Raw genomic sequence first — 13,316 nt, forward strand, 5'->3', positions numbered from 1 at the left:
TTCCTTAATTTCTCTTTCTGATTTTTCGTTGTTGGTGTATAGGAATGCAAGAGATTTCTGTGCATTAATTTTGTATCCTGCAACCTTACCAAATTCACTTGATTAGTTCTAGTAGTTTTCTGGTGGCATCTTTAGGGTTTTCTATGTATAGTATCATGTCATCTGCAAACAGTGACAGTTTTACTTCTTCTTTTCCAGTTTGTACTTCTTTTATTTCTTTTTCTTCTCTGATTGCTGTGGCTGGGACTTCCAAAACTATGTTGAATAAGAGTGGTGAGGGTGGACATCCTTGTCTTGTTCCTGATCTTAGAGGAAATGCTTTCAGTTTTTCACCATTGAGAATGATGTTTGCTGTGGGTTTGTCATATATGGCCTTTATTATGTTGAGGTAGGTTCCCTCTATGTCCACTTTCTGGAGAGTTTTTATCATAAATGGGGTGTTGAATTTTGTCCAAAGCTTTTTCTGCATCTATTGAGATGATCATATGGTTTTTCTCCTTCAATTTGTTCATATGGTGTATCACATTGATTGATTTGCATATATTGAAGAATCCTTGCATCCCTGGGATAAATCCCACTTGATCATGATGTATGATCCTTTTAATGTGTTGTTGGATTCTGTTTGCTAGTATTTTGTTGAGGATTTTTGCATCTATGTTCATCAGTGATATTGGTCTATAATTTTCTTTTTTTGTGATATCTTTTTCTGGTTTTGGTATCAGGGTGATGGTGGCTTCGTAGAATGAATTTGGGAGTGTTTCTCCCTCTGCAATTTTTTGGAAGAGTTTGAGAAGGATGGGTGTTAGCTCTTCTCTAAATGTTTGATAGAATTCGCCTGTGAAGCCATCTGGTCCTGGACTTTTGTTTGTTGGAAGTTTTTAATTACAGTTTCAATTTCATTACTTGTGATAGGTCTGTTTATATTTTCTAATTCTTCCTGGTTCAGTCTTGGAAAATTGTACGTTTCCAAGAATTTGTCCATTTCTTCATGGTTGTCCATTTTATTGGCATATAGTTGTTTATAGTAGTCTCTTGTAATCCTTTCGTATTTCTGCAGTGTCAGTTGTGATTTCTCCTTTTTCATTTCTAATTTTATTGCTTTCGTCCTCTCCCTTTTTTTCTTGATGAGTCTGGCTAAGGGTTTATCAGTTTTGCTTATCTTCTCAAAGAACCAGCTTTTAGTTTTATTGATCTTTGCTATTGCTTTCTTCCTTTCTATTTCACTTATTTCTGCTCTGATCTTTATGATTTCTTTCCTTCTATTGACTTTGGGTTTTCTTTGTTCTTCTTTCTCTAGTTGTTTTAAGTGTAGGGTTAGATTGTTTATTTGAGATTTTTCTTGTTTCTTGAGGTGAGATTGTATTGCTATAAACAAGATGGCAGTGTGGGAAGACGTGGAGTTAGCGTCTCCCCACAAATAGGGCTCCTGCCAGCCGCTGGTGGGGGACTCTGACCTGCAGATCTTAATGACTGATTAGTAGTGTTTATTTCATAGAAGCTATTATTCTGTATAATAAGTTATAGAATACCAATTAAAGTTTATACTGGGATCCAGATCACCAATGATAAAATGTCAGTTGCTGATTCCAGCGAGGGGAGAGATTTGAGCCTGCATGAAGGTGATGTCTGTGTTTTCCACATTGAGACATGTAACTGTTGTGTGTGCTGTTTGCAGTGACAGGGTGCAGTCGCTGTGTTACCTTCAGCTCACGAGGCAGCTGGTCTCCTGTTCCTCAGACGGCGGAATTGCAGTGTGGAACATGGACGTTAGCAGAGAGGAGGTAAGAGAGGGTAAGGCAAGGCTGATCAGGAGAGCTCCCACAGCCTGCCTCTTGGTTTTCTACCCAGTGACCGGAGATGCCAGCCAAGGTGCAGACAGTCCCAGCTCTTACTGATTATCATCTGACAGGGTCCTGCATGTCACTTTGCGCTGCATTCACTACTCATTGGAGAGTTTCCACAGGGACAAGCGATACACACAGCCAGGGCATTTAGGCTGATTTTCACAGAGAAGGGCAAGGAGAGGACACGGGAGACGGTCCGGCATGCCCAGGGAAGTGACTGGGGAGGCGCTCCGAGGTTGCACACCTGTCCTGGGGTCCCCGAGACGCGCACCAGGGGCATAGCTCCTCTGGGAAAGTACATCTCTGTACTCTGCTTTTATTTTCCGCTGAGCCCATGTCAACATAGTGTTCTTTTCAGGAGACCTGAGTTCTAAGTGCCTTAATTTCCCTGAGTCTCCGTTCCTTCTTGCATAAAGTGAAATAGCTGAATGAGATGACTTCTAAGGTCTCTTCCAATTCTTTAGACAGACACTCTATCTAAGCAATCTCTCTGTCTTCTTTTCTATTTCAGATAATGCTGCAGTGAACATTTTTGACCTTGTCATTGTGTGATTGTTCAATTATTTATTTCAGACAAATTTCTGAAAATAGACCCTTTGGGTCAAGGATATGTACATTCTGAATGCTTTTTATAGATGTTGTCAGATGATTTCCAGGCAGGATTTCCATTCTTATCTCTGCCAGCACAGGTATTTATCTGTCTTTTCCAAGTGGCGTTTAAAACCTGTGACGTAGATAGCGGAGTTGATTCCAGAGAAGATTTTAGTGTGAGGGGTGTTAAAGACTTATGGTTTAACTTCAGAAGCATTTATTGAGCATCTAAAGGGTGGCCCTAAAGTCTGGAAACTTAGGTGCATATGCATCATAAATGATACTGCATTGCAGTACATACTGTATTGCGTGATGTCACATGATGTGTTCCGGGTGCTGTCCTTTACACAGCATGTAGGTCAGTATGCTGCACACCTCTGTGGTGGACCCCAGGCGTGAATGCAGCATTCCCACCCACCCCTGCATGCGTCTGCTTTGTGTTGCCTCTAATTACTTGTGAGTCTGATTCTCACTGAATAAACTTGCATCTTTAGCATACCCTAGGGACGTAATCAAAGGGGTTCAGTCTATTTAAAAGAAATTGCAATATTACTCACTTCCAGACTTTATGATTACCATGCTTTATACACAAAGATTCAGACCTGCAAGAAGCTTGTAATCTGGTGAAGGAAACAGACTACCGTATAAATGATAAAATGCAGTCCGTCATCTGGAGAAGTACCGATTGCTAGTTTTTTAGTGACCTTGTAAGACAAGTCACATAGAGGAAATCTTGATTGCATATCTGCTGGTTAATTTCCCTTTTTGAATTTTCTAAAGATCTTTTGGTAAGGCTTAGAGTAACTTGTTATTAAACATATGTAACATTGGCTCGATATTACAGAATGTGTAATACTTTCTTTGCAAAGATTTATTTGAACTGTGTTTTATATTTATCATCTGCTAGTTACATGCAACAGTGGCAGCTAGTATACTGTTCTATTTCCTAGACTCGGCCTGTTGTTTTTCAGTCTTATTCTGTGTTCCCTGGATCATGAGGGAGGAGACCATTGGGGCCTGATGCTACTAGTGGCTCTTGTAAGGGTTTAACCACTTGGATTTCAATCCACTATTCTCATCCTTGGTAAGTTCTTTTAGATGTAGAAAGTAGAAGCAGAGTTCTTACCTTCAAGGTTATGTGAGTGTGGAGTTTATTTGTGCCTCTAGGGAAAGAAAAGACAGTCCTGTCATTCCTGTGGGTGTCACTCGTTTCCTTGTAGTCACTTATGGAAGAGTACCCCAAATCATGAGCACACAGCTGGTAACACGTTTTGCTCTACGAGCTTTTCTGTCTCAATGATTGGCAGTATTGGTGGGAAAGAAGATTATGTCAAAAACATGCAGCAATTTTAGTAGGTTTTTTTGGGGGTTTTTTGTTGTTGTTTTGTTTTGTTTCTACCAGCTGAGTAAATATTAGTGCAAAAGTAAGCAGCCTCCGATCTATTAGATTCTGAACTTGAGTTAGGGTTTTGGACAATTTGTAGGACTTCTTTAGGCACAGGCCTAGAGGATTAATCTCAGATTCTCTAGCACCACGGTGTTTGCTGGAATTTCTTTCTGAGTCACCTGGAAACACTGAGTGGAGTGTCCCCAGCCTACAGTGGCTGTCGGCCACCACACTGGCAGGCTGGAAGCAGATCTACCTCCCTGCCAGATTGTAATCAAAGGGACTCCTTTCTGGAAGTAGGCATGAAACATAAATGAGCAAGTAGCAATAATGAGAATGAATCCTCTTGGAATGAGAACTTTATCTGGAGCTGGTCGATCACAGAATGGATACTATTTTATACATTAGTGCAAAGTAGATGAACGCAGCGATTAGCAGCAGCAGTGCATTGGGGTTATTCTTGTTACATCATCTTCGTCCAGATTAGGCAGATGGAACAAGATGTAGAAAAGAGAGTGAAACAGAAAACTTGATTAATGTTCTCTTCAGCTCTTCTCAGCATAAAAGAAAACTTTGTCTCCTTGGAGAATAAGCATTTAATAGGATGGTTCATGATAGCTTACACCATAACACTTAATTCTGTTAAAAGAAACAAAGTTATGGGTATTTCTTATACCAAAATATGTTCCAAAAAGTCTGTTTATTTCTGAGTTCATTTTTTCATTTGTTATCTCAAATTATTTTAAGCATATGTTTTCCTTCCCTCATGCCCCTCTGCCCTCCAGCTCCGCAAAGTAATATTCTTTCCTAACCCTTAGGCAGAAGCATGCTTCCTGAGGGCAGAAACTCAGTCCCCATTGGTTGCCATACTCCAGAAACATGTTTGGAGACCCTGACATGTTGAAGCGAAGAGGACCATGTCCAGAGGCTGTGTAGAGCGCAGTGGACGAGTGCAGGGCTGTGGGCTGGACTCTTGGGTCTACTGGGAGCTCCACCCACTAACCAACATGGACAGTCACTTCAATCTCTGAGCCACAGTTTCTTTGCCTGTAAAATGGGGAGAATGTTGCTCTGTATCATCTCCTAGGGTCGTGTTGAAAATTAAGCAAAATAAGGCATATAAAACCCTTGGCACACTGCTGGACTTATAAGGCCCTCCGTATATACCAGGCGTTATGCAAAACACTTCGCAAATGTTGCCCCATTTAATCCTCACAGCCTTATGCAGTGTACACTCATACTTGAATATCGCTGCCATGAATATGTTTTTGCGTTCATCTTGTTCCACGTGACTGTTCCTTACGTGGGTGGTATTGCAGGAGTTACACTGGCGTGTGTCACAAACATAAGACTAGACAGTGGCCCCTGCTTTCCTTCCCCCTGCCATTTAATGTCCCCACGTTGTTGGCAGCAGGGCCCGTCGTGTCGTCGTAATCACCGTTTCTCCTTCAGGAACATTGTTCACAGGCAGTGTTTTCAAACCACCTTCTCTCTTCCCTGGTCACAGAAACAAGTAATTCTACATCAAGTAGTAATCTTCCTCACGGAGGTGCGCATCTCTTTATCACTCTTTCTGTCCTCCCTTCCCATTTCCAACGTTAGCACAGTTATTTAAAGAAACCTCTCCTCTGTCTCAGCCCACTTCATTCTGTTTGTGAGTGCCTTACCCCCCAACCCCCGAAAGAAAGACCTTCGTAATGGCTGTCCTATACAGAAATATTTCTAGTACCATGTAAAATAAGAAATAGGAAAGCCAAAAGTTTTGATGAAATAGGAAACAAAAAAGAAGTTGGGACACTCATTCTTTAAACCACCAGAAGTCCCCTTTCGAATCTCTGTAAAGCTGACCATCTTCACTGCGTATTTTATAAGGATCAGTGTAGGTCAGTTCCTGTGGTTCTCCCATCATCTCCTCTTATCAGATACATTTTTCTTGAGTGTTAACTTTCAAGATCAAGAAAAGGTTATTTCTTACTTCATGACCTTTGGTTTAATTTTATGGAAATAGTATTTTCTATTTTTACTGCCACGTATATGATGATGCATGATTGAGGTTAAAGAGACTTTTAGCAGGTTCATCCTGTAATCGAATACAACTTGTAATGTTTTGTTTAGAGAAACATTTTCTAAGTTCTCAGTGAAGTAATTTTGAGGCCTAATTGCCGTGTTTCAACAAAAATTCATTGAGAGCCTACCCTGTGACAGGCTGAACGTATTTAAAGATGAAAAGACCAGTGACTAATCCATAGGTTAGTCGAAAGGGCTGGGGGAAGGAAATGTGCATAAAGAATTGCAGTGCAGAGAGATCACTGCTCGAATGGGGGTCTGCAGGCTGGCTGTGCGGGCACAGGGAGGGAAGGACACCCACGCACGGGAGCTGGGAGTGGGGGCGGGGCAACTAATCTGTCTGACATGATGCCCACCCCGAAGAACTCCTGTTGGTCACCTTGTGACCCCACAAGCCTTCCCAAGCGGTAGTTCGTCAGGTTCTGCAAGAAAGGTTTTTGCTCAACTGGATATAGTTATCAAACAACTTTAAAAACTTTGGGCATAAAAAAGAAATACATGAAGACAACTCGTAAGAGTTCATAATACAAATTGAACTACTCCCTCCTATCGATAGATTACGAATGAGCAATCCTGAAAACATGGCAAAAATGATAAAGATTATTCAAAACACAAACATAATATTGAATATGGCAACAGCTATAATATACTGAAGAGTTCAAAAAAAGGATAACCCCACCAAGGTCTGGAACTGTCGTATTAACTTCTGACCACTCAGTGTAAACCTGCAGCTGCTCAGATGCTGGGTTTCACTTTCTCCTCCCCCAGGCTCCTCAGTGGTTAGAAAGTGATTCTTGTCAGAAATGTGAGCAGCCCTTTTTCTGGAATATAAAGCAGATGTGGGACACGAAGACACTGGGGTTGAGACAGGTGAGTAGCCAGCGTCGAGTCCTCACTGGGTTAATTCTGTATTTTGTTATTTACGTGATTGATCTGTCATTTTGTTTGGAATCACACTTTTCCCTGTAAATGCTGTTAAATCCCACCTTTGTGGTACCACCATCACTGTGTGACTGACAATGAGCAGGGCCTTTCCCGGGGTAATTGCGAGACTGTTACCAAACTATGCCCTTGCTTGTCCTGCACTGGAAAAGCCGGGACGCGCAGAAAACCCTGAGAGCCTATTCGTAAATAGATGAAAGAGTTTTGAGTTTAGGACTATTACTTGTTAAAGTCAGTGTTTGTACTAGCCCAGCACAAAATCAGAATGAACTAGGGCATCTAAGCCTAATGCTTGCACGAACAGATAAAAAGTAACAGATTAGCCCTCACTGGAATACTCTGACACCGAGAATTTTAGATTATTCCTAAATTGTTCCACGTAAGTGTACCTGGAGCATTTCTATTAAGCATGTTTCAAGTCTGTACTGTTTTTTATTTTTTTTAATTAGTTGAAGAAACATGTCCCAAATAGCCTACAGATTTCAAGGAAGCGCTTATCACTGGGTAGTCACGTAACACTAACGTTCTGCAAAAAACATAGTTCTGCAGTAGCCTTGAAGGTAGCCATTCATTCAGATTGAATATGAATTTGTGCAGGTAAGTGAAAAAGAATGCCAATTTTATTCCTTTTATTACTGGTTGCACCTCTCTAAGGGGTTGACGGAAAGTTTGTGTGTGTTAATAAACTTTCTTGGACTTTACTTATGAAGCTACTCTACAGCAAGGTCAGATATGAGACTGGCAGGCAGTGCAGGAATTGTTTCCGCATTCATAACATTCTAACGCTCGGAAACAGCACCCACGTTGCATCCTTCGCCTAGCTTTCGCAACCCATGTCTGCTGGTAACTGGTGTGTGAAGTAGTCTCTACTTCAAAGGAAACATGAAGAATTAATTTTAATCTTATGAGTTAACAACTAGTGGTAGAGAGAGGAAAGGTGTGGGTCACAAAGCTTTTAGTGGTTTAAAAAAATATATATATGTTAAAATTAGTAATAATAACTGGGCTATTTTGGAATGTTCTTGGTGCTTATTTCCAGAATCACAATTGGAAAGATGAAAAGAAATAGCACAACATGATTATGGGTATCTGTTTCTTAATGAGGGCAAATTACATTTAAAACTTTATATCAAAACTTTTCTCTGTAATAGGAATACATTTTTCCCTCCTGAAGTCTCTAGCCATTTGGGTTCCTGAACGAGCTTGAACTTGGTCTTAACAATGTTGTTTATGGTCGCCTAGGCAGATAATATGAATGAATGAAAACTAGTATTTGACCAATAACAAAGCAAAGATATTTGGAAATCCTCAATGGGTGTTGATATTGTCTGCCTTTGGCGTGTTTATTGATACATTGAATGGGGGGTGATTATAATTCGAGGCACATTGTCCCAATCCCATTTCCCCTACTCTGAAGTGAGGCCACGGGCATTAAAGCAAAAGGTAAACTCCTCCCTTTCCTACTTTTGGTCCCCGAAGCATCACTGCATTAAAGCAAAAGGTAAACTCCTCCCTTTCCTCCTTCTGGTCCCCGAAGCATCACTGCAGGAAGTGTGGGCAGGCTGTCTGTGGGAAGTGCAGCAGCAAGCGCTCCAGCTACCCTGTCATGGGCTTTGAGTTCCAGGTCCGCGTCTGCGATTCCTGCTATGACTCCATCAAGGACGAGGAGTGAGTGTTTGCTTATCTTTATCTTTTTGTGTGTCCATCTGCAGTGGGAGAGCCTGAGAAATGATACAGGTACATGGTTGACCCTTGAACAACGCGAGGGTCAGAGGTGCAGCCCTCCGCGTAGTGGATAATTTGGGTATAAAAAGAGTTGGCCCTTCCTATCCACGGTTCTGCGGATCACGTAGGGCTGTGGTATTTACCGTTGAAAAAACTCCGGGTATAAGCGGACCCATGCCGTTGGAAGCGTGTTGTTCAGGATCAGCTGTATTTCTGCCCACTCGTTTATCCCTTTCATAAACAGTTTCCAAAGAGGATTCTGCCCTAGCTTTATGACTTAAGACGAGTTTCTCCCAAACACTGTGAGAAATGATGCAGCTAAGACCAGTCCGGGGCCGCGAGCCCGCGCCACTCGGGATGCTGTGAGGGTCAAGGCCGCGTGCACGCTGATGGGTGGCTGAGCTGGCGCCCTGCAAAAGCGCCCCCGCTTCCACCTGTGCACACACGCGCGTGGAAATTTTATTTGTGGGAAAACTCCGGAGACCCATGTTCTCTCTTCCACAACAATCTGACCTAGCAATCTGTTCTTAAATAACTATTTATGTGTAAGACAAGTCTGTCTGTCCTCCATTCTCTCCTGACTCAGACAGATCCATTTGGACAGAATCAGCATTTTCTTTTGCTCCTTTCTTTTATTTTTATTTTTTTTTCATTTTTGGCTGCGTTGGGTCTTCGTTGCTGCGCGCGGGCTTTCGCTAGTTGCTGGGAGCGGGGGCTACTCTTCCTTGCGGTGCGCGGGCTTCTCATTGCGGTGGCTTCTCTTGTTGCGGAGCACGGGCTCTAGGCGCGCGGGCTTCAGTAGTTGCAGCACGCAGCTCAGTAGTTGTGGCGCACGGGCCTAGTTGCTTCGCGGCATGTGGTATCTTCCCAGACCAGGGCTCGAACCCGTGCCCCCTGCATTGGCAGGCGGATTCGCAACCACTGCACCACCAGGGAAGCCCTCTTTTGCTCCTTTCTGAATCGTCTTGGAAAGTAGCAGACGGACACACCTTGGTGGAGGCCCAAGTAGGAAAGCTAGTGCGGCACCACTGGTGTCGGTCCGTGAGCTGGTGATGGGGCCTGGGCTGCTGCGGGCTTTGGAGCAGAGTGAGGGTCAGTGTGCGCAGGAGTGCTGCTTCTCACACCAGGGTTCCGGGGGAGCCTGCAGCCTGGGATCTCATGCAGTGTAGGCTTGTCCTGATGTCTAGGAAGGTACCAGCCTTTCCACTAAAAAACAAAAAAAAGAAAAAAAAAATTTGGTTATTTTGGGAGTTTTAGAAAATCTTTTATAAAACAGTCTTGCAACTTATCATGCTTTCCATCATCCTTTAATTATAGTTTTCAAAACTGTAGCCACATTTTTAGGAGCGAATTTTGACCGTGTTATCGTATTTCCTCTCTGTTGCTAAGAAAATTCATCCCTTACCTCTAGAAACAGTGGGGTGAGTTTAAATGGTCTCTTTTCTCTCTGTTAGTCGGACTTCTCTAGCAACCTTTCACGAAGGAAAACATAACATCTCCCACATGTCCATGGATGTTGCTAGAGGCCTGATGGTGACCTGCGGGACCGATCGCGTGGTGAAGGTAACCTGCCAGTGAGCACCTCAGTGTAGACTGCCCCACCGCCATGCTATGAATGTGCATAAGGCATTTCTGATTGGCAAGCTCGCCTTGCCTTTTGATGAACAACCTATAGCCACGTGGAAACCTGGAAACAAACTGCATGTTTGTGAGTTTCCACGCCCTTGGTGGTGTCTCCCTCGGCCACGTCGGTCTCTCCAGGTGAGCCAGTGAGGGCCTGGCACACCTCTGTCACTGTCTGCACTGAGCCAGCCCCAGGGTCCTCCCTCCCCCTGCCTGGCCTTAGCTGACCCCTTTCTCTGATCACTCCTTCCCTGGCTATTGATCCTTTCATCCTGGGCAGAAGGCTTCCCATGTATACGAAATAACCACACGCTTTTTTATTAAATCCCTGGGTGGCTAACGCAGGAACTGAAAGTAAGTGTTTTATCCTTAGTACCACTCTTGAGTTGTAAAACTATGACATAGTTTATTTCATAATAAAAAAAAAAAATGGGCCTTTCCCCAGTGGGCTTTTTATTAAAAATAAAAGTAAATTTATAGTAAAACATCATTATGATGTAATTTGCAGGTGTCGAGAGAGATACTGCTCATCAGCTTTTTTTCATATTTTAGCCGACCACGCTGTTTCGTCGCTATGTAAATCTCGAGAAGGTTTTGTAGGGAAAGCAGAGAATGAGTTATGCTGGCCGCTTTGAGAGTGTAACAGCTGTCTGTTCTCAGCGCCAGCAGCGCCTCCTGGGGGGCCACGTGACCGTGACCGGTGCTGCGTCTCCAGGCCCCCCCCTTCTCTTGCAGATTTGGGACATGACGCCCGTGGTGGGCTGCAGCCTGGCGACTGGGTTTTCTCCACACTGATCCGGGAGCCGGGCGGGGTCTGCGCCTTCCCAGCAGCAGCCTTCACCAAACACGATGCTTCCCTGTAGCTCCACGGTCACTGTCGCGTGGACGGACAGCAGCCACTAAAAAACAAGTCAACGTTTTTAAAAAGAAAAAAAATGTAGAGGTGTGTTTTGGGGCATTTGTGGAACTACCCGTGGGATGTAGCGGGTCCCCGAGGAGTGGAGTTATTTACTCCAGCGAGACGTCCTCGGGAGTGGTGAGCTGACGTGTGCCGAGGCAGTCATTTAGCACGCGAGAGTTTCGGGGGAAAAATACCGAACGGAAGAGTTAAAGCCTAGAACTTTCTTCAAGCAGTTCCAACTACAAACGCGCTTCTCCCCGGGCTTGCTGGGCCCGCACGGGCCCCCACGCTTCTCCGCAGGCAGAGCAGGGGTCAGGGGAGGAGGACTTGTTCTCTCCCTTGGGGGGTGCAGCGGGACTTAGGAGCCCAGAGACCCTCCTCGTCTGCTGGCAGTCTGTGAATATTCTCCACCCCTAGCCACTGAGAAAACTTCTTAACAATATCTGTCCTCTCCAGGCGGTGCCACGTCTGCTCTTAGTGTGTGGCCCGCCTCAGTTGTTTCTCGTCCCAGCCAGCATGCCGTGGGCGAACTCTCAGATTGTCACTCAGTGAGCTGTACAGTTTCTGTACTAACCAAGGCAGTCCACACTCTTCCCTTTCCCCCAAATGTGCTCTGAGGACAAGACGTTTCTATGGTGCTGCTAACGCGGGACTTGCACAAGCCGCCTGACGCTTTCTGACTGCGGTCAGTGACGACTAACGGAAAACCCGGCTACCAGCATGGTCTGGGATGGGGAACGGTCAGTCCATTCCATGGGACAGCGCAGTCCTCCCAAAAGACACAGTCTGTTTGCAGGTCCAAGATGAGCCCCTGTGATACTGTGGCAACTTAATAGACACCTCAGAAAAGAACTCCAAAGCTTTTTAAACTAGGTCGACTTTTACTTATAACTTATTTCATAGAAGGAAATCGGTAATCCAGAGCAGTAACTGTTAGCCAGGTCCTGCACAGTAATTCCTCACTTGTAAATTACTTTCATAACAATTAGCAAAATCTGTTGTATCAAACGGCATTTTAAAAGTTTTCGGCGACTTAGTACCAGGATGGGGAAGAGGTAGGGAATGGGGAGCCTGTCTTTTAATATTCAAATATCTATTTGTTTTTAACAGCAAAACGTGTATCTGTTATTTTAGGGCTATGGAAGCGAGTGGCGAGAAGTCGACTTTTTGTAAGGACAGATTTTAAAATAGATAGCAAAAGTATTTTTGTTAGTCTTACTAATGGATATTGAAAAAAACTACTGCATCGCTTTTGGGGGATCATATCAAGACAACATTGTTCTGTATGATATAACTAAGGGACTAAATATTTTAAAATAACAGCTGTTAATTAAAATGTTTTTTTTAACATCTTTACTGGAGTATAATTGCTTTACAATGGTGTGTTAGTTTCTGCTGTATAACATAGTGAATCAGCTATACATATACATATGTCCCCATATCTCCTCCCTCTTACGTCTCCCTCCCACCCTCCCTATCCCACCCCTCTAGGTGGTCACAGAGCACTGAGCTGATCTCCCTGTGCTATGCGGCTGCTTCCCACTAGCTATCTGTTTTACATTTGGTAGTGTATATATGTCAGTGCGACTCTCTCACTTTGTCCCAGCTTACCCTTCCCCCTCCCTGTATCCTCAAGTCCATTCTCTAGTAGGTCTGCGTCTTTATTCCTGTCCTGCCCCTAGGTTCATCAGAACCATTTTTGTTTTAGATTCCTCCATATATATGTGTTAGCATATGGTATTTGTTTTTCTCTTTCTGACTTACTTCACTCTGTATGAGTTTTTTAAATAATAGTTTAAGACAGGCAGTTAAACTAAGATGTCTTAATGGCCAAGTGGCACAAATAAGGAAAGGAGGTCAGGCACATCATGTTCTAGAATGATCTGCAGTAGAAGTCGACTTTGTTGCTCCTTGTAATTTTTGTGTTATATCACCTGAAAAAGGTGTTTTCTTTAAAAAATTTTACTAGGCCCTTTGCATAATGTCTGTTACTAACATAATCCAGAAGAAAATTTGAGTGACGGTAACTTGAATGGCAGTGTTGAATGTTAGCTTAGTTTAGTCAATGGTTCAGCTCATACAAAGGTGCTATCCTGGGGATTTTATGAAGTCCTGCAAGGAAAATAGAATGTGATCTATCCCTTGCCATGTTGAAGAGGGCCGAACTGTGGTTTTGCTTTCCTTTAACCTCTGTAAAATGTGATTTTATGATGTCTGTGGTAGACTGAGCAGAGTT

At 43.5% G+C, this 13,316-nt stretch overlaps 1 protein-coding gene across 2 annotated transcripts in view; it reads left to right on the forward strand.

The window, feature by feature from the left end:
• WDFY1 (WD repeat and FYVE domain containing 1) overlaps positions 1-12,432 on the forward strand; it is a 48,139-nt gene extending 35,707 nt beyond the window's left edge. For both annotated transcript variants that reach the window (XM_082395851.1, XM_082395852.1), the window contains 5 exons: positions 1,676-1,781; positions 6,658-6,759; positions 8,369-8,499; positions 10,011-10,119; positions 10,915-12,432. In XM_082395851.1, the coding sequence (XP_082251977.1) occupies positions 1,676-1,781; positions 6,658-6,759; positions 8,369-8,499; positions 10,011-10,119; positions 10,915-10,974 (508 nt within the window). In that variant the 3' untranslated portion in view covers positions 10,975-12,432. The remainder of the gene's footprint in view (positions 1-1,675; positions 1,782-6,657; positions 6,760-8,368; positions 8,500-10,010; positions 10,120-10,914) is intronic.
• The last annotated feature ends 884 nt before the right edge of the window (positions 12,433-13,316 follow it).

The sequence above is a fragment of the Balaenoptera borealis genome (assembly GCF_965194805.1).
Source record: "Balaenoptera borealis genome assembly, chromosome: 6".
NCBI lineage: Eukaryota > Metazoa > Chordata > Mammalia > Artiodactyla > Balaenopteridae > Balaenoptera > Balaenoptera borealis.